General features: G+C 42.2%; 2 protein-coding genes across 7 annotated transcripts; one reads left to right on the forward strand and one right to left on the reverse strand.

Moving 5' to 3' along the window:
- Positions 1-1771: 1771 nt before the first annotated feature.
- On the forward strand, positions 1772-7763 carry f9b (coagulation factor IXb). The gene is made up of 8 exons (XM_012835737.3): positions 1772-1987; positions 2909-3072; positions 3242-3266; positions 3418-3531; positions 5021-5155; positions 6037-6389; positions 6573-6696; positions 6905-7763. Exons 1-8 carry the CDS (start codon positions 1921-1923, stop codon positions 7465-7467), a joined length of 1545 nt encoding a protein of 514 aa, XP_012691191.1. The 5' UTR covers positions 1772-1920; the 3' UTR covers positions 7468-7763.
- On the reverse strand, positions 7687-24050 carry LOC105907403 (proto-oncogene DBL). Of its 6 annotated transcripts, none has more exons than XM_031571693.2 (27): positions 23968-24050; positions 22697-22828; positions 21493-21609; positions 21055-21204; positions 20784-20908; positions 20259-20373; positions 19875-19994; positions 19458-19649; positions 18869-19060; positions 18314-18485; positions 18006-18094; positions 17839-17924; positions 17572-17638; positions 17203-17318; positions 16946-17015; positions 16603-16695; positions 16383-16475; positions 15811-15936; positions 15296-15514; positions 14692-14784; positions 14308-14383; positions 13999-14041; positions 11958-12151; positions 11527-11633; positions 9581-9693; positions 9331-9428; positions 7687-9141 (listed from the first exon to the last, which is right to left on the reverse strand). In XM_031571693.2, exons 1-27 carry the CDS (start codon positions 24016-24018, stop codon positions 9104-9106), a joined length of 3087 nt encoding a protein of 1028 aa, XP_031427553.1. In that variant the 5' UTR covers positions 24019-24050; the 3' UTR covers positions 7687-9103. The 6 variants fall into 6 exon arrangements, with proteins under 6 accessions (XP_031427553.1, XP_031427556.1, XP_031427552.1 ...); XM_031571696.2 differs by having other exon boundaries at positions 11958-12067; positions 18314-18506; XM_031571692.2 differs by having other exon boundaries at positions 18314-18506.
- Positions 24051-24146: the final 96 nt, after the last annotated feature.

Consider the following 24146-nt stretch of genomic DNA (forward strand, 5'->3'; position numbering starts at 1 on the left):
GTACTGACTGTAAAACTGTAGCTTGTTTGTAGGCTAACTTTTAATTGTCAAGCTTATCTACATTCTTACAGACCCGATTTCCACTGTCTGTGTGTCTTTGTACCAATTTAAAAGTATATAACTGTGAGGTAACCGCTACCTTGAGAGGCATCTGAAGGTAGTTTGAACTAACAGTTACGTTGAGACACCGCCATCATTTATCACAGTTATCTGGATAGCTGCAGTCTTCAAGGGTTATGGGCTGCTAGGGTTATGTAATAAAATGGCTACAGGTCACAGGAGGATCTCGCAAAAAGCTCCCATTTTACATTAGTCACCTAGAGCACCTGTCATATCAAAGTCTTTCGGCACTATGACTGTAGTGCATAGTTTCATAGTTTACATACCAGTGCAAGGAAAATGCAATTAATTATTGAGTGAGATACTGATTCACATTCCTTGTTGGAGCAGCAAAGGGAAGAAATTAAAGTGGTTGGATAATTCAAAAGTCACTACACTAATCTCTGGCAGAGTCTGACATTACCAATGCTTGTGTGAGCAGGGACTGAATTAATATTTAAACTTTTGGCTCTTGACTTAGAGGTAGACTTGCAACTAAAAAAAGGTCTGGAACTCTGTGGTGTCAGAGATCTTAGTCATTCTACGTAGTCAGGATGGTGACAGTTTTATACCCCTTCACAATCATACAGCTTTGAGCAAGAAAATGTGCTCCCATACCATGATATACCTGTTATCAGAAGCAGTGCAGGTTAAAAACAGAACTGTGACCAAAATACGTGTTTAGTCGATCATATTACATGATATAACTGTTCTAACCACTCTCTTATCAGTCCATTTTTATTGTTGTAGGCTCATATTTGTTGCAGTATATTTGAATATACGAAAGGAAGAGTAAAGATTACAACAGACAGCTGAGTTCATAAGGTCACCATAAATAAGTCAACTATCCGCTTAAATAGCATCAGTTTCGGATTCACAGATAGTCACCTACATGACTTCAATGCAATTCATTACACACAGTGTTTCGTCTTGTAGAGAAAATAGGCTACCATCCATAAGTGATGAGACTGGGACTGCTTGGTAAGATGCTACTCTAAACAAGTTATTTCATGACTCATGATTCTGTGTAATGGTGGAGCATTGGCGGGACTAACTAAATAATATGCTGAGTAACGGTAGCGATTCCATGAACTGGATAGCAGGTACTGCATGTCCATGCCATGCATCATCAGTATTATCAGGTGCACTGACTTCCATTTGCAAGTCGTGTTGATGTTTGATTGTATTATCTAGCTTGTATAAATACAAGTCAGTTGCTCATGAGTCACTGATTAACTCAGGGATAGCAGCAATATGACCAGACTAACTTTTGGTGTATCATGTCAATATTTGCCATGTTGCCCAAGAGTAAATGGGTGTGCATTATATACTAATTATTATATATTATATATAGTATATATGATTAAATACTAATACTTATTATACTTACTTATTACATATCACATAATATATACATATACACATAAAATATACATATATACATATATACACTATTAGAAAAAGATTTAGAGGAACTGAATGCTAAAAGTATTTCAAACTTCACAATAATGTTCTGATTAAAGGTTTTAAATGAAATGTCATTACAGCTGTAGAATACTATGGCACATGAACCACTAAGGAGAAGCTTCTAGGTGACCATTCCTGTTCTCATTACCACAAATACTATCAACCACCTTACTAGCAAGTTCCTGGCCAAAACTGCCCACCAGAAACAGTTCAGTTCAGTTCCACACACCTGGACACACACACAAGCACTGGGCTTAGGCGATCGAAGTGTTTGTACTCTTTAGCTTCAAATAGTTGTTCACTTCTGGAGCAAATGGTCATCTCTCTTTTCAGTCTTTTGACACTCAAAACAGTATGGGAAAGATTTGTCTATCACTCCTAGTGGTCTCTCTTTTAGTGGACAAATGGTTGACAAGTGGAGGTAAGTTGAACATTTTAGTTTTTAAACCTTAATTTCATTTCAAATTAAAGAAAGAAATTTAAATCAAAAGCTAAACATGTGGAAGGTTATGTGGAAGCAGCAGAGGAGAGCAAATATTTGTTCTATGAGGACAGATAGAGAATTAGCCTAAAACCTGTCCAACTGACTTTGAAATCCAGCTTGGGAATTAGATATCCTCAAACTAAGACACATTACATAGAGATATATTATAAAATCTTGTAATTTGATACATCCACATCATGGAGGTGAATAGTTTTGTTTCTGGCAACATGACAAAACAATAATTTACACCAAAACCACAAAATATTGATTAAATACTTGATATACTTGTTTTTTCACCAGACTCTTTCAAAAATGAAAGTGTGCTTCGTAAAGACTATGTTCACATTGTTTACCGTAGGGCTTCACGGACTTTGTGACACAGCAGTAATAACCAACGCTTACCAAACATTTTCTAAACATTCCAGCGTTGCTTTGTTTCAATAGCTGTCATATAATAAAGAGTTGAAATGAGTCATTCCAAAACATGTCAGTTTTGTCACAGGCCATCTAGTTCTTCCTTATTTAACATATACAGTCCCTCTGTATCTTTTATTGAATAACAATTATATTGTATAACAGCTCTATTTTAATTTTTCATTGCTGTTTGAGTTTTTTTAGTTTCTTACACTTTATAGTTTACTTAAATCTTTTTGTAAGCCAATGTTGCACTGTTCAGGAGCTGTTAACCCAGGATTTTTTCTCTGAAATTCTGTATACTGTGAACTGAGATAGTAATAATAATAATTATAGACAAACTGAATCTGAATCTCAATTCAGTGTGATAAAGTTCTACATTGCAAATCTACAATTATGTTTCTTGACAGGCTCTGACTGTGTTTTTGTTTCTCTCCTCCTCAGTGTTTGTCTCGCATCAGTCTGCAACCAGTGTACTGATGAGGCGCAAGAGGCACAACAGCGGCCACCTGGAGGAGATGGTGCGGGACAACCTGGAGCGGGAGTGCATAGAGGAGCGCTGCTCCTGGGAGGAGGCAAGGGAGGTGTTTGAGAACAACGAAAAAACGGTGCGCAACTTGAATCATTTCAAAAGGAGGGCTTGCAGGGTCTTTTTTCAGGGAATACTTCTGTTGAAGATTGTCTGTTGTCAAAAGATTGATAGTACATCAACATGTCACAGCAAGTAATATTTGAATGCAAATGTATTATTATTTCTCATGGCATCCTGTCTTGTAGATGGAATTCTGGAATGGTTACACTGGTGAGCAGCACACCACACACATTCAAAAAAGGTTTCGTAAGATCTTGAAAGGGACATATCTGCTTTCTTCTGTGCTCCTCCCATTCAACCTTTTTCTTCGTATTGCGATTGATGTTATGATCAGAGGAAAGACTGTGATTATTTGCCATAGATGGAGATCAGTGCGAGTCCTCCCCATGTCAGAATGGAGCGAGATGTGAGGATGGCCTGAGCTCCTATGTGTGCTGGTGTGCCACTGGCTTTGGTGGAAAGAACTGTGAGATACGTGAGTCTTTGTATCTGCGAATACACTTTGATAGCCCATTTGTTTTTTTGTTTGTTTGTTTTGATCTCAAACAGACAATATGTACATAAGAATAAGTCTTTAATGTGGAACCTTGTCTCATGTACTGGAAGGGGGGTTGGGGTTGTCGTGTAATTTGATGTTTGTTTGTTGTTTAATCTTATGGATTTTATTTCCGTGCAGGACACATTCCATTAGAGGCCATAAAGGTTTTCATTCATACAAGCATTCAAGATGGAAAAGAAACAATGGGCCTCATTCTCGAATGCAGTTGAGAAGAATTTAAGAAAGAATTTCTTCTGAACTCCACTTCCGGTGGATTTAGGAACAAATTTGGCATTCATGAAAGTTTTCTCATCTGGGATTTGTTCTGAACTTCAGAAGACTTTCAGAACGCGAAATAGCAGTTGTAAATCGGCCGGAGTTTTCTCAAATGCGATTCCTCAAAAAACCACAAGATGCCCCACTGGGCCGCTCCGTGTTAGAAGTGTTAAGGGGAGAATTTGTGAGAAATCGTTGGTTAATGCGTTCACATGAAATCTACAGACATACTCGGATTAAAATAATAATAATAATAATAATAATAATAATAAATACGAGAATATTTGTATCATTAACAATTACGTTTCACATTTATAGTCTACGAGGCATCGTGATGTCCTAAAATAAATAAAAGGACTACACGAACACTGCAAGTGAATAAATAAATAAGCACTTAACTCAATCGCGTTGATATAGCAATTCTGAAATAGAATGGACACATCTACAAATGTATATGTCCTGCAACAGTACCTCCACCTCTGCACCGGTGAAGTTAGTTCTGCGTTTACTCGACCGGTGCTTTCGAGTTGCTTTCACGTGGATTCGGTCGATTCCGACTACACACGTCACTACGATGGCGTGCCCTTATAAGGAGCTGTCGGGGTGTGTATGTATGCAAATTCAGGTGCACGAGAACGCGCTTTCAATTTAAGAAACCTCTTCCGGGGAGCACAGCTCAGAACACTTTTGCTGCATAAGAACACATTTTCAGGCGTTCGTGAATCTGGCGGAGATGTTTTTCTTACGTTGGTGTTCCGAAGTCCGTACGAAACATTTCAGAAGAAACTTCAGAAAATGTTCGAGAATGAGGCCCAATGACCTTACATGTCAGCAATTCAATTACGGATTCATCAATTATTCAATTACGGATTATGGTTTCTTTGTCACTTGTCTATTTGTCTGTGTGTCTGTTTGTCTGATCATCAACAGGATTACGCAAAAACTACCAGTTTTCATGAAACTTGCTGGAGGGGTGTAGCATGGGCCGGGGAAAAGAAGCTGTCAAATTTTGGAGCATTATTTAATTATTATGCGATTATTTTTTGTTTGCGTTAACATTGCGAGATAAGGCATTTGGCCTTGGTGGAGACCTGCGCTCTCTGAGTGTGTTATTGGAACTAATCTCTCTGTTTCCCTTGTTCCCATGAAGAGATTGCTCGTCAGTGTGATGTTGAAAATGGCGGCTGCATGCAGTTCTGCATTGAAGATAAAGTGCGGGGAGCCACATGTGCTTGTGCCCCTGGGTACCGACGGACGACAGACAAGAGGTCCTGTGAACCCCTAAGTACTTGCTTCTCCATCTCTCCCCCCCCCCCCCCCCCCCCCCTCTCTCTCTCTCAAACACACACACACACACACACCTCATCCATCTTTTCTCAGTTCCCTTCATGGTCTCACATTAGATCTCAAAAGCCTGGATACATTTTTTGGTAAAAACACTGGGCCATACTCATCAAACTATGTGTAAAGATGATCACACATTTGAATGTCAGGAATGAAATACAGGAGCTATTCAGGAGAGTGTGAAACCACACTGAAGTGTCAGTTGTACTGAAACATGTCCATATACATCAGTCCCTTACTAACACCCTATCGAAACGGGGTTAAATATCAGCATGCATGTGTTATCGGCTACGTTTGCGCTGTCATGTTAATCTATTATTAAACTTAGCATATCGATTGTTTAACAGACTGGCCGATTTTTAACAAACTGGCCGATAACTGATGGAGCTATGCTACTTACCTTACATTTACATTCACTGGTCACTGTTAGGTCATGTCAATAAGTAAGGATCCACGCTTAACCTATTGACAACATTCAATCTTACCAACTCACTTTTCCTCATGTGATTTTACTGGCCTATTTTTATTGTTATCCCGTTTGATGATAACTGATGGTAACAGCGACTGAACAGAACTGAGCTTGATTGTAGCCCACAGATATGCCAAAGATGAAACGGATGAATTATGTGGAATAGGCTATCCATCAATCACATTTCATGATCAAATCTGACTGTAGCCTGAGCAAGAGAGACGGAAAAAGCCACTCATAGTGACTGTTTGCCAAAGTCATGCTAACAATAGCTTAACAGATTTTCCTTTCCACACCACACAGCACAAAGGTGAGAAAATAAACACCTGATGACAAGTTTTTCTGTTTGTCAGTACAATACCCCTGTGGCCAACTCGGCAAAACCATAAGGGACAAACTGTCTGGAAGATCCCTCATTGATGCGGAAACAGTTAACCAACACGAGATGTCTCTCAACAACACCCACGTTAATATGTCTGCTGAGAATGCAGAGACGACTTCTGAGAACAACACCCTTAGCCTCACCAATGCTACAGCCAGTCCAGTACCACCAGTGGTCATCAACAGTACCCTGCAGCCAACCCCGGACGGTGGAATTCCTACCTGGAAGTTCTATCCAACCCTACCTACAATCAAAGCAGACACGTCCATAGATGAGCGCATAGTCGGCGGAAACGAGGCTACCAGAGGGGAGATACCATGGCAAGTAAGAGCCAACAGGCAGATGACTATCATTTGGCATGTTTCAGGAATAACTGACGTAGTTTGAACCATGACAACATTTGACTTGTAAATATACGTATCAATTGATACACATATACTCATTACTTGTCTATGTAAATGATTGATGTCTCAATTACAAATCCTGTCCTTCCCTCACTCATCTAAGGTTGCAATAATCAACAAAGCCACCAGTTTAGTGTTCTGTGGAGGGACACTTCTGAGTGAAATCTGGGTCATTACTGCAGCCCACTGTATCGTACAGAGCAAGGGACCTTTCTTCATCCGTCTTGGTGAGTAGATACAAATGCACAGCAATTTCTGACAATACAGAAAGTCCGCAATATACGTTAACAAAATATACACAACATATAAAATCATGGTTATGTTTATATTTCTTCAGTGTAGTATTAACCCATACATTTGGGCTGAGAAGGTAAGTTACATGATTCTTGGATGTTTGCAGACGATACCTCTTAACAAACATCTTAACCCTACCAGGGGAGCATGACGTACGACAGGATGAGAAGAGTGAGAGTGAACATGAGGTGGATAAAATCATCCTTCACCCTCACTACGACCCCAAGAAGAGCCTCTACAACCACGACATTGCCATCCTGCACCTCTCCACCCCCGTCACTTTCTCCGACTACATCATCCCCGTCTGCCTGGGCCCCAAAGGCTTCACGGAGTTCCTCCTGAGGAACGCCGCCACAGCGCTGGTGAGCGGCTGGGGAAGGATGCGCTACAACGGCCGCGAATCCACCACACTGCAGAAGGTGGAGGTGCCCTACGTGGACCGGACCGAGTGCAAGGGCAGCAGCAGCGACCACGTGTCCCGCTTTATGTTCTGCGCCGGCTACAGCACCGTCCAGAAGGACGCCTGCCAGGGAGACAGCGGGGGACCCCACGTCTCACAGTACAAAAACACCTGGTTCCTCACGGGCATCGTCAGCTGGGGAGAGGAGTGCGCCAAGGAGGGCAAATATGGCATCTACACGCGTGTTTCCAAGTACTTCCACTGGATTTCCAATGTCACAGGCTTGACCTCCTCCACAAACTGACCAAAGACCCAAAGCTGAATTAAGACAGTCCAAACGAGGAATGGGAAATGTCATATGTTATCTCAGTCTGTACATGCAGTGACACCACTCTACTTCTGAGATTCAAAGTGAGTTTCAGTTGACCAAAGAAATGTGCTGTGTCTTCAGGTAAACAATATGCAGGGTCAAAGTTGAAAATGAAATATGCATTGAAAATAATTGTCATTTTCTACCCAAGCATTCCTTAAAGACTGATGATATTTATTTAATTAAAAAATAATTCAATCAAGAGAAAAAAAATAAAGAAAAATCCTCTATTTTGTTGCTGTGCGAATATATTTCTTTTTGATATTTTTGGGATATTCACATGAGACCTCTTCCTCAATTTACATAACTAAAAATACATTGCTCTCATATAAACAACACATTGGCATTTGCTGTTCTGAAGTCTCAGTTTGTGCAGCAGAAACTCTCATCTACTACAATACATACATTTCAAATGACTTAAAACATTATGCAAGGAATTCATTGCTTCTCAAAACCAGTAATATGACCTTTCATTGGAGTACAACAGAACAGAACTGCGTCCAATCAATCGGTCACAGTATCAGTTTTGAATACAATGGAAGCTTCTGAATTGTGTTAAGGCTCTGGCAAAGCTTAAACCTACCAAACCAAAGTGCTGTGCAGAATGAGGCAAACATGGGGTGTGCAGCAAGAGAAAGCACCTCATGGCTACGATTGCATCATGCGGAATTGTGATTGCAAGCAGAATAAAGCATCACCATAGTTACCGAGTGAAGGCTATATTTTTAAGACCCCACTTACGTCCACAAATGCATATCATGTGCTCTTTAAGCTAAGCAGCGTAATGAAACAACAGCCTTATAAAAGTGGCGGTTCGGGGGGAAACATGGACTTTGTAGTTTTTTGGCACATATACTCAGACAGATGTTATGCAAATGTGTTGTGTACAATATAACACATATCAGAGTCCCTCCCATAGTTTACACTCTGTACATACAGTAAGAAAATAGCTGTGCATCATCAATATCTTGCAGAGACCTGTCTGTTCTGAAATCATTAAAAACTCTCACCCATAACTCGCATGAAGAGGCCTACTACCACTGGGCCAACATCACAGTCAGCAGGGGGTCGGCCCGTTGCTCGATAACCATGGAAACCGAGGCTTCTGTGTGAGAAACACACGGCACTGGGTGGTCATGAGAAGATGCCCGATGCCAAACAATCAGGCTCACTTTAGGTCAGGCAGAATACTGACCTATGTTTTACATTGTGCTTGACAGACTGACCTACTTTGACAAATGTTTGAGAAAGGTTTGTTTTTAATCCCACTGTATTATCACTGGTGGATCCTTGTGAGGGATACTGATTCTGGATCTGTAGAGAGTCGATGCCTGTCCTTCAGTCCAATCCATAAACCCCTCTGCCCAATAGGGCTGAATCATGTCTGTTACATATACAGTAACCACTCATGTCCTGTCCCTTGATAAATGGCTGGTTTAGACAGTGAGACTGACAGAGTGATTTAGGACAGAGGACTTTGGAATGCTGAGGTCTTTGTGCTGAATGTTGAGGATCTCCGGGGGGCCTGTTGAAGATTTATGGGTGTTCTGTGGTCTTCCAAAAGGCTTCTTCAGGGGCTGAGCTTTCTGGACTTCACACTTACCATGTCTGTAACACAACATTGATGTGTCAGGAACAAATCATTTTCATACTGTAATGGTTTTAAAATGGGTTTTTAATTCTCCAAAGAATTTCCATTGCACTCAGACCATAGTGCATAGTATTATGAACTAAAGATGGATGGCAGTAGGCTTTGGGAAGCCATTGTAAACTCACCCCTCTCTCACCAAAACTCACCGCCCTGGCGGGTGAAATAACCGGTCTCTCCCAGAATCCTCAGCAGACTGTAAGGTGGAACTCGGCCTTCCTCCCCTCGAGTGATGTTCTTTACCAGCCTGAGAGGGCAAAGCACAGCGCAACGTGGTCACTGCTTATATAGGATTGCAACTATCTATTTCAACAACATGTTCATGTTCATGGTGTCATTATTTTTGTGTCATTAGCTATGACCATTCCGTATTGTCAATGTGAAGTGCGAGTAGCCTACCACAGGCCATCTCTATCTTCCTGCACCAGCTGAAGGACATCACCATGTTTAATCAGCAGGTCGTCAGGTCCCGTCTGACGGCCCTCTACCACCGCCCTGTACCGCCCAGGGACCTGTGGGGGAGAGAGGTGAATCAGTCATTCCCCCCACGGAGAAACACTAAATCAACATCCGCAATTACGGGGGAGGGGGCATGCCAGGTCAGAGCCTCACCAAAGCGTATCGCTGCAACATCCTTTCCCATGCACATCCCACTACGATCTACAATTATGACTCATCTAACAATAGAGTGCTGCAGTGTTGGATGGGTTTTTTGTATGCATGGGTTGATTGAACCAGTTAGATAACTACAGAATGGGAAATCACAGACAATTCAGCAGTGTATAGAGCCCATAATAGAGAAATGGCTGCTTGTCAATGAGGGTCTCGCTAGTGTCAGCAATTAAGTGAGAAGATTATGTGTTTTGTGTAGCTGTGTCTATGCAGTGAAAGGAGTTCCTATTCAAGAAGAGTGGAATGTGTGAATTCCAGTTTCTGTCTCTTTGATTTAACTAAATTTATATACATTTTAATGTATTTTTAGTAGAGCTGTGAAAAATAACGCGTTAACGCGTTATGATTAAATTACAGGATTAATTAGTTCATTTTTTAACGCATGCGCAAAATGAGCTTCCAAATATACCCACAATTCCGCCCAATCTGCATTAGTCGCCACTGTAATGGTAAGTTCGTGTTTCAAAAAAACAAAGATGGAACATTCAATAAAACCAAAGTGATATGCACACTCTGCGGGAAGACGTTATCGTTTCACCGTAGCAATAAGTACCACCTCAACGCGATGCATGCGTTGGTCGGCGAGGGGAGTTAAAGTGGAATGCGCCAAACCACCCTCACTGAACAACGTAGGCCCCTCATTAAGTGTGCCTGTGACAAGTCGACTAGCACAGTTGCCAAATGGATTGGAAAAAGCTGTAGAGCGATTAATATTATTGAGGACGAGGGGTTCACCGAAGTTGTGCGAGTGGCAACGGGGGATTCTAGTATCACAGCACCGCAAAGTCGCACAATAATGACAAAAATCCACGAGCTGTATGAAGCTGAAAAGAAAAAAAAGGAAAATGACTTGGCTGCTACGAAACGTCAGGCACTGACAGGGGATCACTGGACTTCTGTGAGTAACGATAACTACCTGGGTGTAACTGCACATCTAATCACCGACGAATGGAAGTTAAAGTCGTTTACACTAACGTGCATGAAAACAGAAGAGCTCCACTTTGCAGAGGCATGTGCACAACAGTTCCAAACTGTTGCAAGCAACCGGGCAATTGAAGACAAAACGACCACTATAGGGATAGACAGTGCACGTAATATGATAGCCGCGGCTAGACTACTGTAAAAGGGCATTTAGAGGCATTAGATTGTGTCATGGTGTGGTTAATGGTTGTTTGACAAAAAAGAGAAAAATGTTCAAACATCCTATAAAAACAATGGCTAAGAAGCCCAAATCATTTCTGTTTGATTTAAAAATAAAATAAAAATGTTTTATTCAACCATACAATGGCTAAGAAGCCCAAATTCTGTTTAGGATGAATATTATATTTATGTTCCATATGGAATAGAAAAGATAACTGCTAAAGAACTGCTCAGTTGCAGCACCATTGTTTTTTTTATGAATAAAAAAAAGAAAACATGTTAAATGTATATATCTGTCTTTTGTCATAAATCTTTTTGTTCTCACAAAAATATACCGAGAAAATATGTGATTAATCATGATTAATCCACAGAAACCTGTGATTAATCTGATTAAAAAATGTACTCATTTCACAGCCCTAATTTTTAGGCACGTTTAGTGTTCCTTGGAAATGTGTGTTTTGCATTTTGTAACCTAAACTGAACATTAAATCCCCAACAAGGGACGGTAGGCTGCATTCTGAACTCAAGCTCACCAGCAGAGAAGCCACCTCATCCTCATCAGACTCGGACAGGTTGGACAGATCAGTGGTCCAGTCCTCCAGACCCTCACAGATATCTGAGTTGGAGGTACCATGCCAGCCTGCAAATACAGTCAGTGCTGTATATCATGACTCACACAAGGCCCAATGCATTTATAGCTGGTTCAGTAGAAAATGTTTATGTCTCCCTTGAAAGTCTCATGAAAAACAGAAAAAGTCCATAGTGTGAACTGTAAATATTCAGTTATGAGGTGAACTGGATCTACCCTCTTGTTCTATTTAAATAATATAACATAATACAGGCATGTGAGGATCGCAGAGCACAAAAACTCTCCCAATTATTTCCTCATTGCTCCTTAAACTTCTACTCTGACACTCTGCAACAGCAGGCACCCGAGAGCGCCCTTGCGCGCCCTTGCACTCACTGCAACGGTTCTGCTGCCGCCGGGGTGAGAAGATGACAGGGTCCGTCAGAACCGGGCTGGTGCGGCCTGACTCAGTCTCCTCGGAGCTGACTGAGGCCCCCTGCAGCTTGCTGTTAGGAAGGACATCAAAACAAGCTGAGCAGCCCGCGATCTGGCTGGGGCTCCAGGGCATGCACACCGAAACACGTGCCAGACTGACCCCCGTCGGGCGGAGGGTAATGATGATCATGGTGGAGGGGGGAGGGGTGGTAAGAACAAAAAACACAACACCAAACACAGTCATGAAACGAGCATGGAACCTACTGGCAGTACTGTACAACCACAGACTAATAGGATTTTAAATGAGATACTATAGTGGTTAATGCACAGTCTGTTTAAGTTACCATGGTTTGAGAGCCGCATCAAATGGTACGTCATGCTCTATTTTATATATGAAAAGTATACCGTTACCAAATGGAGCAAAAATGTACATATAAATTGATTCTGCCATGTCAGTTTAGTTATTCCATACCATTTTAAGAATTGTACACAGCTGTTTGATTTCTCATATAGGTTTATGTAAGTAAACTAGCCAAAACCATAGAGAAATGTTTCAAGGGTTAGAAAATGTCTGTCATTCTGGCAAGGGAGAAACTTACACAATAGCTGGCATGTAGAAGCTTAGATCAAGAAGCAATGAGGCGATTGCTAATCAACAAAACCTCTAACAAAGTATTACAAAACACCACATTTGACTCATTCTATTTCTGCTTCCAATGTAAGATTGGCCGTTGTTAAACTAAAAAATCTACAAATGAACTGGGTTTTCTTCAGATTAATTTGTGCTACAGTGGCTAACACATGCATGGACACATAGAAGCATGACATTCTACCCTGCTCAGAGGAAGACATGTCAGGAGACAAGACAGGAGGGGGATGAAGCATGATATTTGTACTGCAACAAAGGCTTCCAGTTTTCAGTTTTCCACCTCATTAAGGAAATAACAGATAAAACTGATCCAAATGCAGTGCATTTCCTAACCCTATGACACTATTTCAAATAAAGTGTGTCCTCTTTGTGATCCCCAACATTACTTCAGACTGACCCCTGATTCATTGTCCAACAGAGTGCAAGCTCTTCTAAACTACTTGTTTTCAGACAATAAAATCTATACAAACTGAGTTTGGGAGATGTAGTCTGGCTACAGCTGGGCGACCCTTTGCCCTTATGCTCAACATATTCGAGGCGATGAAATGTAACCCTTGATGCACCCAGAGTACAATGACATCACTACCCTCAATTCACTGAACAGTTGAATAGTGACAGAACGGAGCTTGTGAAGTGACTGAGTAAATATGAACTTCATATGGCTGATGTCTTCATACCAATACCAACAATTCCTTCTATCTAGCACTACAAATAAGTCAACCATCTTCAAAGCTTTCCACCATATCCCTCATTTGTTCCCTTCACCACTTGATTAAGGCATACTCTCAATGGCACTGATCTTCACAAGAAGACAAACACACTGCATGCCTACAACAAAAATCACAACGTGCAACATGCATCAAGAATCACACACACACACACAGGCCAGCACAAACAACGATACACACAACTGTAGTTTGAAGAACACATTAGGACTTGCATGTCTTGATTTTGATCATGTGCTTTCAGCAAATCTCAGTTGCTGTTTTATGAGAGTAAATGTCTCCAGTTGACGCTAACCCTGATAACAACTGACATTTCTCACCAATTAGTTACAGCTGATCAACATTACTACCATTTTTATCTCAAGTTTATATTCTGTTGCTTACATTTCGCCTCCATTTCATAATCTCCGTGAAGAGCAACCCAACAAGAACCTGGACAGCCCTGGACTGCATGGCCATATTGCATAAGCTTTGAACAAATGGAGACTTGCAAGCCAATGACATGGTCTGCTAGAGATGGATGCGAGAGGAATTCCGGTCGCCAGAATTCCTGCTGCTATCATGCCATACGTGAGCCAACACCGACATGAGATCATGCAGGCAAGTCGAGGCCGGAGGAGAGAATCACCTGTCTATTACACCCTCTGCCACCACACAGGTGTGACCTTCATCTGAGACAGACAGGAAAGGGGGAAGGGAAGGGGAGAGAGAATTGGAAGGCAACATCAACATCATCAAGATAAACAGAGAAAAGTAGTAGAAAAAAAAGAATGATTGGAACCTGAATGCACTGCATCACAGGGAGCCTTTGTAAGACATCAAAAGCAAAAAAAAAAATCAGCTTCATCAAATGAAATAATGAAAAAAAAATCACAGTGAAAGCCACAGAACAGACCCAAGGTGGACATTGACAGACAATGACCCACAAAGTAGGAACCTTGAGCAAGTCGCTGATTAGTGAGGATCTTCCTGATCTCAGTCAGCCAGGCCATCTTCACCTCCACTGATGGGGCCTGATAACACACAGCAAAGACACACACCACCAGTCATGAGCATGAGTGGAGCTGTGCGTGAAGAAGCTGCTTGTCTGATGAACACAAATTATTTAATATGCTTTTAGCACTGTTTATTAGATTTCACATGCTGATATAAGCTCTGCTTAGAAGGGTTAATAGATGGATAAATGATTATATAATATAGATAGATAGAAATATAATTAAAGGGCAATTATATAGTAAGCGAGAAATGTTCTTGCAGATCCTTGCCTTCATATGGCCTGTGGTGCAATCATGTTGGCTGTGACATTGAGTGGTTTAGATACCTGGATTAAGTAGACCTCCTCTCTGCCGCTGTACCATAGCTCAAACTTCTTGATGTCTCCTTTGACATTCTCTGTGATGCCCACAGCACTCATCTGCACAAATGATATAAAAACATACAGACTAGTTCAGTTTGGTTTGCTTTTCATCTCCCTCCATGTGGTTACAGCAATTAATGAAAAATCCCCACAAATGGAAAGAGATGAGATTCATTTTGATTAATGTTAAAGTCATACAATCTCTCCTGTATTGTACATGCACAAACTAATGCATTATAAGGCTTGATGTAAATATAAACCACAAAAGGTGAACATGTGGCTCATTTATGTATTATATATATATAGATCTAATGTCCCATGTTCCTAGAGTTTTTCTCTCCACAATGAGATACAATGGTCTCTCTCCTTATCACCAACTAAAATGTTAATGTTTTTGAGAGAAAACATGAAATGGGATGCATATACCCCATATGTGAATTATATAATCCCTAATACAAACGTAGAGCTATTTGACAGATAGGAAAGTGTCAAGAGATCAAGGAAAACACGAGTCCTTAAAAGTTAACAGAGAGCTCGTCTGAAAAGAACGATAGGTTAGTCAGAGCACCCGCAGGCAGTGTTTGAAGCTGTAGGAGGTGCGCTCATTCCCCTCGCCGTTCTCCTCCCGCTTCTTGCAGAAGAGCAGCGCGTGCTCGTGCAGGAACAGGTGCCTCTGCATGGGCTTGAAGCGGGCCAGGTCCTTCATGCGCGTGGAGCCCTTCTTGTGGTTGATCCACACGTTAAAGGAGCCCTGCATGAGAATGCGGCCCAGGTCGCTGAGCTCGCCCTGGGGAAGACAGAGCAGGATGTCAGCCTAACCTCCAACTGTAGTCTTTCCAGCTCCTAAAACCATTTTAATACAAAATCATAAGCAAATTAAATGTTAAAATGAAAAGGACTAAAATGTTGAATTTTAAAAATGAATATCTTCCACGTGCTATAATTTACTCTTAGTTAAAGACTGATTACACAGGAATTAAGAACGCATATCTTAGTACAATCAGACCGTTATTTCAGATTTTTTACATGATAAAAAAGCCATTCTCCATCCTCTCAATCATCTCTCTAATTTCCTGCCTTTACCTCATAACCTGTGATGGCGATTTGGTGCATGGAGTCGTTGACTGACTTGAGGAGATCCAACATGGCATTGAGTGCCCCCTGCAGTTCACTGGTGTGATCAGAGTTGGCACTGTGCTTCAAGAGCTCCTGTACATGCCAAAGACAGAAGGGCCAAGAACACGGCTGTGCTGTGAGACATGTATGGAGAAGGTACCATCTCAAAGGGTTGCAAAGCACATGAGGGAGCTGCAGTTAAATGGTGTTTGTTTGTTTGTTTTTTTATTTTTTATTGTTTGTCACCCTTGTGTAAAATGCCATCTACATAACGGCTTCTAAACATGTCCATAATGCGCCTTTAGTACACTTAACTGCAACTTACTTTTTTTGTTTTTTGTTTATTTTGTCCTTGCTGAGGCGATAAACTAATCCTGTAAGCCGTATTCTTCACTGCACTATAACGATTTGTAATAGTGAAGTAACGGTTGTTCTTTCACAAATGAAAGTACATAAATTGCACAAAAGGAGAACAATATGAATGCTGTAATGCTGAGTTCAACTTCATCTTTAATCCTATAGAAAACGAAAAGCCATACCTTCAGTAGAAGCTGGTATTTAGTCAGCCGTTGAACAGGCTTGAGTAGGTACGAGTCTAATCGCAGTTTATGGTCGAGCTTTTTCTGACATTCCTGCATCAATGAAGCATCAAAACAGCATTAGCCAAAAAAAGGGATAGATTGAAACCCTAAAGATACTTTGTGGACATTGTTCCATAATAATCACATTCTGCAATCAAATGTTATTGTTCAGCCTTACCTGGAAAAATACAGAGTCAGAGCTCTGTCTCCATAGTGATTCAGAGCGAGGTTTATTCTGACAGTACCGCTCGTACACCTTGAAGTTCTCGGTCTGGAAACAGCATGTCGTTAAAGGAAGCACAGTTATTTTCATGGATAATGTTGGTGCATTATTTTACAGCACACTATATTATTATTATCTCCACATACAGTGAATAACTGAAGCATAATATATGAATGGGGATAGCATCAGAGAGAGATAGGCTGAAAGACAGACAGAGAGAGAGTCAGAGATAGGCTGAAAGACAGACAGAGAGAGAGAGAGAGAGAGAGAGAGAGAGAGACTATGTGAATGTTCTCACCCTCTCCAGAAAACAAGCCCCAACTCTTTCTGGGATCTCCAGGCAACTTTCCAGATCTTGCAGGAAAATTCTGAGGAAGTGAAATGTAAACTTCGAGAACATAGAGATGTGCCCTTAGCACAACTGACACAACTTATAACCATGACTCATAACTATTTCTGTGTGTGTTGTGTTGTGTGCGTGTGTATGTGTGTGTGTGTGTGTGTGTGTGTGTGTGTGTGTGTGTGTGTGTGTGTGTGTGTGTCTGTTTTCCTTGCCTGCTGTGGAAATTGTAGATCTCTGCCATGTTTCCAAACAGGACGTCTTTCTTGTTGCGCAGGGTAGCTGGCAGGAGGCTGGAGAGGGCTGGGTTATCCATCTCAGCTCTGTAGCCCTAAACACAGCACCACACACAGGTCAACCAGCAACAACAACTGCACAACTATGCACACACACACACACACACACACACACACACAGACACAACAGACACACACGTGACACGTGTCATCATTACACACAAACCACTCAAAAGTGGCTGTACAGTGCATGGGTGTGTGTGACAAACAACTGAGCCCCATAGTAGGTGACCTACAAGGCTGTACGTGGGTGTGTGTGTGTGTCTGTGTCTGAAGTGGGGAACTCACCAGCAACACAGACAGCAACTCGTCCACGTAGACTCTCTCTGTGTCAATCAACTCCTTGATCACATGTCTGTAAATCGAATGAAGTGAAAACATTCAGGATGAACAGTAAGAAAGGACTCTGACAAAATATACAAATAGGTGAAAGAGTCAGTGTGTGTGTGTGTGTGTGTGTGTGTGTGTATGTGTGTGTGTGTGTGTGAGAGAGAGAGAGAGAGAGAGAGAGAGAGAGAGAGAAAGAGATAAGGCGATTATTTCAGACGTTCAGACCGTCGCTTCTGCAGTGGGTTCTCCTCTCCCTCCGGTCCAAAGGACATGGAGGTCCTGTTCTCCTCATAGTCATGCATGACTTCAATCTGAAGGAAAGAACCAGACTGGATGAGTATTTTTAAATGACTTTATATTGTAAATATTATTAGTATTCTAGTTGATTTCACCTTCTTTGTGCTTGGGCTTTTCCGAGATCCTCTTTTACCAGGCAAGGAAAGATCAAAGGAGAACTTTAAGGTGGAATTAAAGTCAACACCTATTGACAGACAAAAAGCATTAAAGTTAACAGATTAATTCTGGCTTCCAGCTCTCTCTCTCTCTGTGTTTGTGTGTGTGTTCTGTATATCTTTGTGTGTGTTTGTGTGTGTGTGTGTGTGTGTTTGTGTGTGTGTGTATGTGCGTGCGTGCGTGTCCAAGCATGTGTTTTTGTACTGTACATGCACATCTTAACTGTCAAACTTAAAAGCAAACTTACTGTGCTTGGGTGAGAAGAGCGGTGATTTGCAGCTCGGGGAGTTCTCGGGCCGCGGGGCCACCAGCTGGATTGGCCGGGTCTGCACGTCGGCCAGCTTCCTCAGGCAGGCCTGCCTGTTCTGGATCATTCCGCGCACTGCAGACAGCTTCTCAGCGGCTGCAGTTATCTGGGACTGGTGGAGGGACATAAGATACTGGCAATGCACCGCAGCAAATGTCAGACTCAGCAGGATGCAAGACAGACGCTTCAAATTGCAATATGAGTTTCTATGTGTGCACGTAACCATGGGCTACTGGGGAGACAGTGCATGTGTGGGCATACGTGCATTAGTATGCTTATGAATCTGTGCTTGTCTGTGTGAGGGGTCTCTTGAACAGATAGCATTAAAAAACAAACCATTATAATTTAACCATTGTAGTATTGGAAATCTTCAAACTTGATTTAGGTATGCTGTTTTGTAACAAGTGTGTGTGTGTGTGTGTGTGTGTGTGTGTGTGTGTGTGTGTGTGTGTGTGTGTGTGTTTCTGTGTGCGTGTGGAGTGTGTGTATGACTACCTCCAGTTGGGGCGTCAGAATAGCCTGGAACTCCAGGCTGAGAACGTCAGGGCCGGACCTGAAGACGGAGGGCGCCCGCTCCAAGAGTCTGTCCAGGTCAAGCAGCGCCATCTGAGCCCCCTCTTTAGACTGGAACCTATCTACCAGCTGATTGGCCAAGAGATAGGCCCCCTGATCACACCAGGACGTTACCTGCATGGGAGCACATGGACACTCAAAGACACACGTATGCATGTGCAGGTATCAGGTCAGTCATACAACAACAACCACACACAAACACATACACCCACACACACAGACACACACACACTCATACACTATTGTGGGATAAACTGTGAGCCTGAGGACAAATGCTATGTGATACACACATTCATGCTCTTCAAAGCTTTCTGAAGTGACGTTGTTTTCTATTGACTTTGAAGCACTTTGAACCACTTCATTGGACAAGTGTTACATAATGGAAGTATTACCGTGTCCGCATCCAACCACTCACAGTGCATCCAACTCACAGCACAGTGATATGCAGAGACACCTCTACACTGTGTGTGTTCCTGTGCGTGGGCACCCTGTGCGTGGGCAGTACCCGTACCTCCTCCAGGCAGATCAGCAGGTCCCTGACACGAGTGAGGGAGGCGCGCTTGGCCCGCAGCGAGGTGGTGAGCACGTCACAGCGGTGGCGCAGCTCGTTGCAGCGCTGGACAATCAGCGCCAGGGCGTAGTGGTGACTGGTAGCCAGCTGATGCCCGTGGAGGATGATGATCTGGGCACGGCACATCTCGTCCTGTCAATTAGAAAGACGGAGTAACTTTCAAACTGAGAATGACACTTCAAGTCTATAAACAATAGCATGCAGTGCAGCTTTTCCATACACTATCTAGCCACAGATTTGCTGATTGCATTTCAAACAGTGCTGTAAACTATCTGGCCTCTGGATATAGTTGGCCCTTGAGGACTGGGATTTGAAAAACACTTTGATGGTTACTGGCGCCGCCTACTGGTGACTGACCTCTGCTCGGGCATCCAATGCCTCCAGGTCTGAGAACAGCTGCTCTGCCTGGCCCACCGTCACACCCACAGAGGGAATGGCCCTCTCCTGACTATAGAGCTGCTCCAGCACCAGCTCCATCTGATCAAAACACAACCGTGACAAGATCCAGATGTTAACTACTGTACGTGACAGCATGTTATAGAACTCCAAGGTAGCGGAGATGGAACTCATGACAACAAACTAGAGATGAAAATAGAGATGAAAACAGAGACGGGATGTTAATTGTCAAATGTTCAAAGGATCTCAGCTGAGTAAATCTGTCTATCTGAGTAAAGATTGAACAAAAACATTCAAAACTAATACCATATGGCAGCATTTTCATCTCATGCCTACACAACATACTTCGTGAAAGCTTTGCTCGTATCTTAACAGTTGAAGGTACTGCTGCAGCTTCAGGTGGTGCTTCTCGAAGAATTCATCAAAGGCCATCTCCATGTCCCGCAGCTGTGCCAAGAGTCTGCAGGAGGAGGAGAGAGACTCCAGGCAATTAATGAGTCCTCCCTAGCTCAGCAGTCAGACAAAAGACTTCCTTCACAAAGAAGTGCACTTCAGAGATTTGTAAATTGATTATCCTGTCACTCTCTCTGAGAGGATCTACTGGCTCATTTTGGAAGTCAAACATGGCTGACTGTGGTGTAGCATTTTTACTTTTTTATATTAAATCTGTAAAGAAACTATATTTCCTGAAGAGGACAAATTACATTCTAGGAGAAAACTCTCAAAAATGCCAATGCAAATTTTACTTAATATTAAATGTTCACTCCGGTGTGGCACACTTGAAATTAGAAAATAGCTTACTGTTCACCCAGCAACCGGTACTGTGCTGTCACCCGGTCAAAGCTGAGGTCTCTTTCTGCTTCCCCATACCTTTGCACCGTACCCCTGTCCTGCTCTGCATCTCTTTCCTCTGCAGCATTGCCCTCTGGTGGTTTGGAGGCCTCCAGGTTGGTCTGCAACTGGCGGCCCTCTTTGATGACAGACCTGATCTCATCCTGTTAATGGCAATTGTCAATTTTACAAGGTTATTGATATTAAAATGCGTATTTCATGCAAAATTAGATATGTGTGAAAATCTGGTAGAAGAAACATACTTCTTCGATAGATTCACAAAGTGGAGTTTTTAATGAGTGAATCCTACCTTCATCTGGCGGTACTTGTCTGTGTGAGCGGTGAGGAGGTACTCGATGGCATTGGCCTCATCTGGAAGCTTGATCTCAGCCAGCTCTGTGCCAAAGGCCTGCAGCAGCTGGGCTATCTCCTTTACTGTCACTGCAAAAGTCTCAATAGCCTGCAGAGATTTCCAGCAGATGCCAAAATTAAACTACCCTGTAACTACTTCAGACACAGTGTAATTACAGGAATGAACTTGTCTATTCATCATGTGTAAGAAAGGGAGAGCCTCTATGTTTGTTGCATTTTGTGTAGCTTGTATTGGAGGGCATACAATGAATTTGAAGAAATCGTCTTCATGTTAAATGTTTAAGACATAGAATTTTTGAGCTAAAATGTTTAAGGCACCAGTTTCTCCCTTAGCTATCAGTATAACATCTCAAATATAAAATGAAAGAATGTTTACCGTTTTTAAAACAAACCAGTCACTATGGCAATAATCCAGTTTTCCATCAAAGTCAGATGAAAGGTGGTGCTCATCAAGGTAGTGGAGAAGGTCACTGACAGAGCTGAGTCCGATGACCTCAATGGACAAAAGGAAAATAAGTCATCAGCTCTATAATGGATGGATTCATTTATATGAACCGTGTGAAAGGCTGTGATTACCATTAATACCTTGATTTTAAAGTAACACTATGGAGTTTCTGGAGCCGCCAGCTAGGGGTCTTCTTTCTGCTGGACTATTCAGTAACTTATTTGCTGTCTTGCTTTGCCTTGTGTTGCACTTGCTTGATGTTTGACTGTGTTAGGAAAGTTGTTGGCAAGCTAGCCAACATAGCTATCACAATAACATTACAAAGAAGCCGACGAGAGAGCACTTATTACTAGCATCAATGCCCAAGCGGGTTATAACAAGCTTGCTAACATCGCAAACGAGATGACTTGCTAGCAGCTAAACTTAGCGAAACCTGTTGAAATTTGCCTACTTTGTTTATGACAAACTAGCGAGTCAACAACTTTCCTACCACAGTCAAACATCAAGCAAGTGCAACACAAGACAAAGCAAGACAGCAAATAAGTTACTGAATAGTCCAGGAGAAAGTAGCCCCCTAGCTGGCGGCTCCAGAAACTCCATAGTGTTACTTTAAGTGTTGTTTTACTTCAGTATGATGATAAGTGTGTGTGCTTATGTGTGTAATTTTCAGTGAATGCATGTTTCATACACATTTCAATGATAAAAACAATATCATATTTATCTATTTAAAGGTACAGTGTGCAGTTTTTAGTGGCATCTAGTGGCGATGTTGCTGAATTACAACCAGCTGAATACCGTTCCCTTTACAAGTGTGTGTGAGTACCTTCGGTGGCCGTCACATGCTATAACCACGCAAAAAGCCCTATCTTGAGCCATTGTTTTAGTTTTCCATCCTAGGCTGCTGTGGAAACATGGTGGTGCAACACGGCAAGCTCCGTGGAAGAGGACCCGCTCCTTATGTAGATATGAAGGGCTCATACTGAGCTAACGAAAACACAACTATTCATAGTCAGAGGTAATTATATATACTAATACAAAACATAATTATGAATACTATATTCGATTTCTACTAATAGGTGCCACTAAAAACTACACAAACCTACACACACCATTCAACAGGGTCTCTTAGTCTTACAGGCATCTTGAGGACGAAGTCATCCTGACTGAAGCGGAAGCCAATGTCAGTGCTGCCAGAGGGGGTGGTGCGCTGGAGGAGACTAGTGGGCCTCAGCACCAAGATCAGGTGGAGGTTACCTGGGATAGAGGTCTGAGAGAGAGTGCAGACAAACAGACAGACAGACAGACAGAAAGAGGGAAGCATAATGTATCTGTACAGAGGTATCAAACAATACAGTGTTACAAGAGAATTCCAACATGGCTGAATACTGGTTGCAATATCATGTTGCTTTAACTTAAGTTTCCAGATGAAGATCTACTTATAGTCTAACAGCTTAAAAGTTGCACATTTAACCAAACAGTAAACAGCAATTAAGTTCCTGCAAAGACTGCATCTAAGTATCTCTGCCGTCCATCTCTGTTAGTGAAAAACTCTCCTCTGTTGCCCCTTAACAGAATTTCAGCCAAACTGTTCCTGCTGTAAATAGTGAGTGGATTTGTCCTGCTGAGCCTCTTTCAACATGGACACAGGATCAATGAAGTGCAACAGCAACTCTCTGGCTTTCCCTCTCTAACTGTCAGTGAAACTATGCTTGACTCCGGATCAGTAAAACTCTCATAGGGAGTTTTAAATGGACACCAACCAGGAGAGAGCTACTTGAGATACACATCTTGATAAATATTTCATACCCTCTTTGCAGCCAGTACCGTAATTTTAACCGATTACATGCCATTATGGATGTACAACCATGCATCTGATGGAATGCAGGGTAGCTGAATCACAGAATACTGGAAGAAATACCCGAAGGTTTTTCTAAAAAACGCTTTATCATCCATCTGTAATGAAAAAGTAATTGATCTATAAATGAACCTAACTCCGCCTGTGCATACCGTGATATTGTCAGGTATAAATAGGCTAGTAGTGTGTGACCCAAAACACAGCCGTACATCGTGCCCGCTGAATGTCACACTTTGCACTACACTACACCCTTTGCGTCATCCACCTGCCCCGAACAAACCCTCCTTTGGGTGCAATGATACGTTTCAGCAAATCAGCGAAAACAAATACTTTAAAATGAGAACACAAATCTTCATTCTTCATGCTTACACCATTTCGAATGTCTGGGATGTCGTGTCCCACAGTGCCAGCTCACCAAGCGCTACAGCAACTAAATGAAATTACCCATGCTATCGGCAGTCACTAAGTGCTGCAGAATTAGGCAGCTTCCCAGCCCAAAGAAAACTCTGAGACGCCCTTCCACCGCGGCAGTATTAACATCTGCAACTCACCGCAGTCCTTCGGATTCGAGGAAATCCCCGAAGTGGATTGGCTTCCGCCATTATTTTAGAATTCGGCCTTTCGACGGGATATTTCACCCCTTTCCCTTGCCTTTCAACTTCCCTCCCTCCATCAGTTTGTCCATGGGACTATCCGCGTCAGAGAGCATCCGCAGCGTCGGCACTGCAGT

Source organism: Clupea harengus, chromosome 8, assembly GCF_900700415.2.
Source record: "Clupea harengus chromosome 8, Ch_v2.0.2, whole genome shotgun sequence".
Taxonomy (NCBI): domain Eukaryota; kingdom Metazoa; phylum Chordata; class Actinopteri; order Clupeiformes; family Clupeidae; genus Clupea; species Clupea harengus.

Coding starts and splice junctions, on each gene's coding strand:
- LOC105907403 (XM_031571692.2), bottom strand. CDS start 24,018: ATGGCGGAAGCCAATCCACTTCGGGGATTTCCTCGAATCCGAAGGACT. Junction 17,016..17,202: donor ATCTACAATTTCCACAGCAG/GCAAGGAAAACA, acceptor TCACTTCCTCAG/AATTTTCCTGCAAGATCTGG. Junction 9,694..11,526: donor ATGAGGTGGCTTCTCTGCTG/GTGAGCTTGAGT, acceptor TCTCCCCCACAG/GTCCCTGGGCGGTACAGGGC.
- f9b (XM_012835737.3), top strand. CDS start 1,921: ATGGGAAAGATTTGTCTATCACTCCTAGTGGTCTCTCTTTTAGTGGAC. Junction 3,267..3,417: donor ATTCTGGAATGGTTACACTG/GTGAGCAGCACA, acceptor TATTTGCCATAG/ATGGAGATCAGTGCGAGTCC. Junction 5,156..6,036: donor GAGGTCCTGTGAACCCCTAA/GTACTTGCTTCT, acceptor TCTGTTTGTCAG/TACAATACCCCTGTGGCCAA.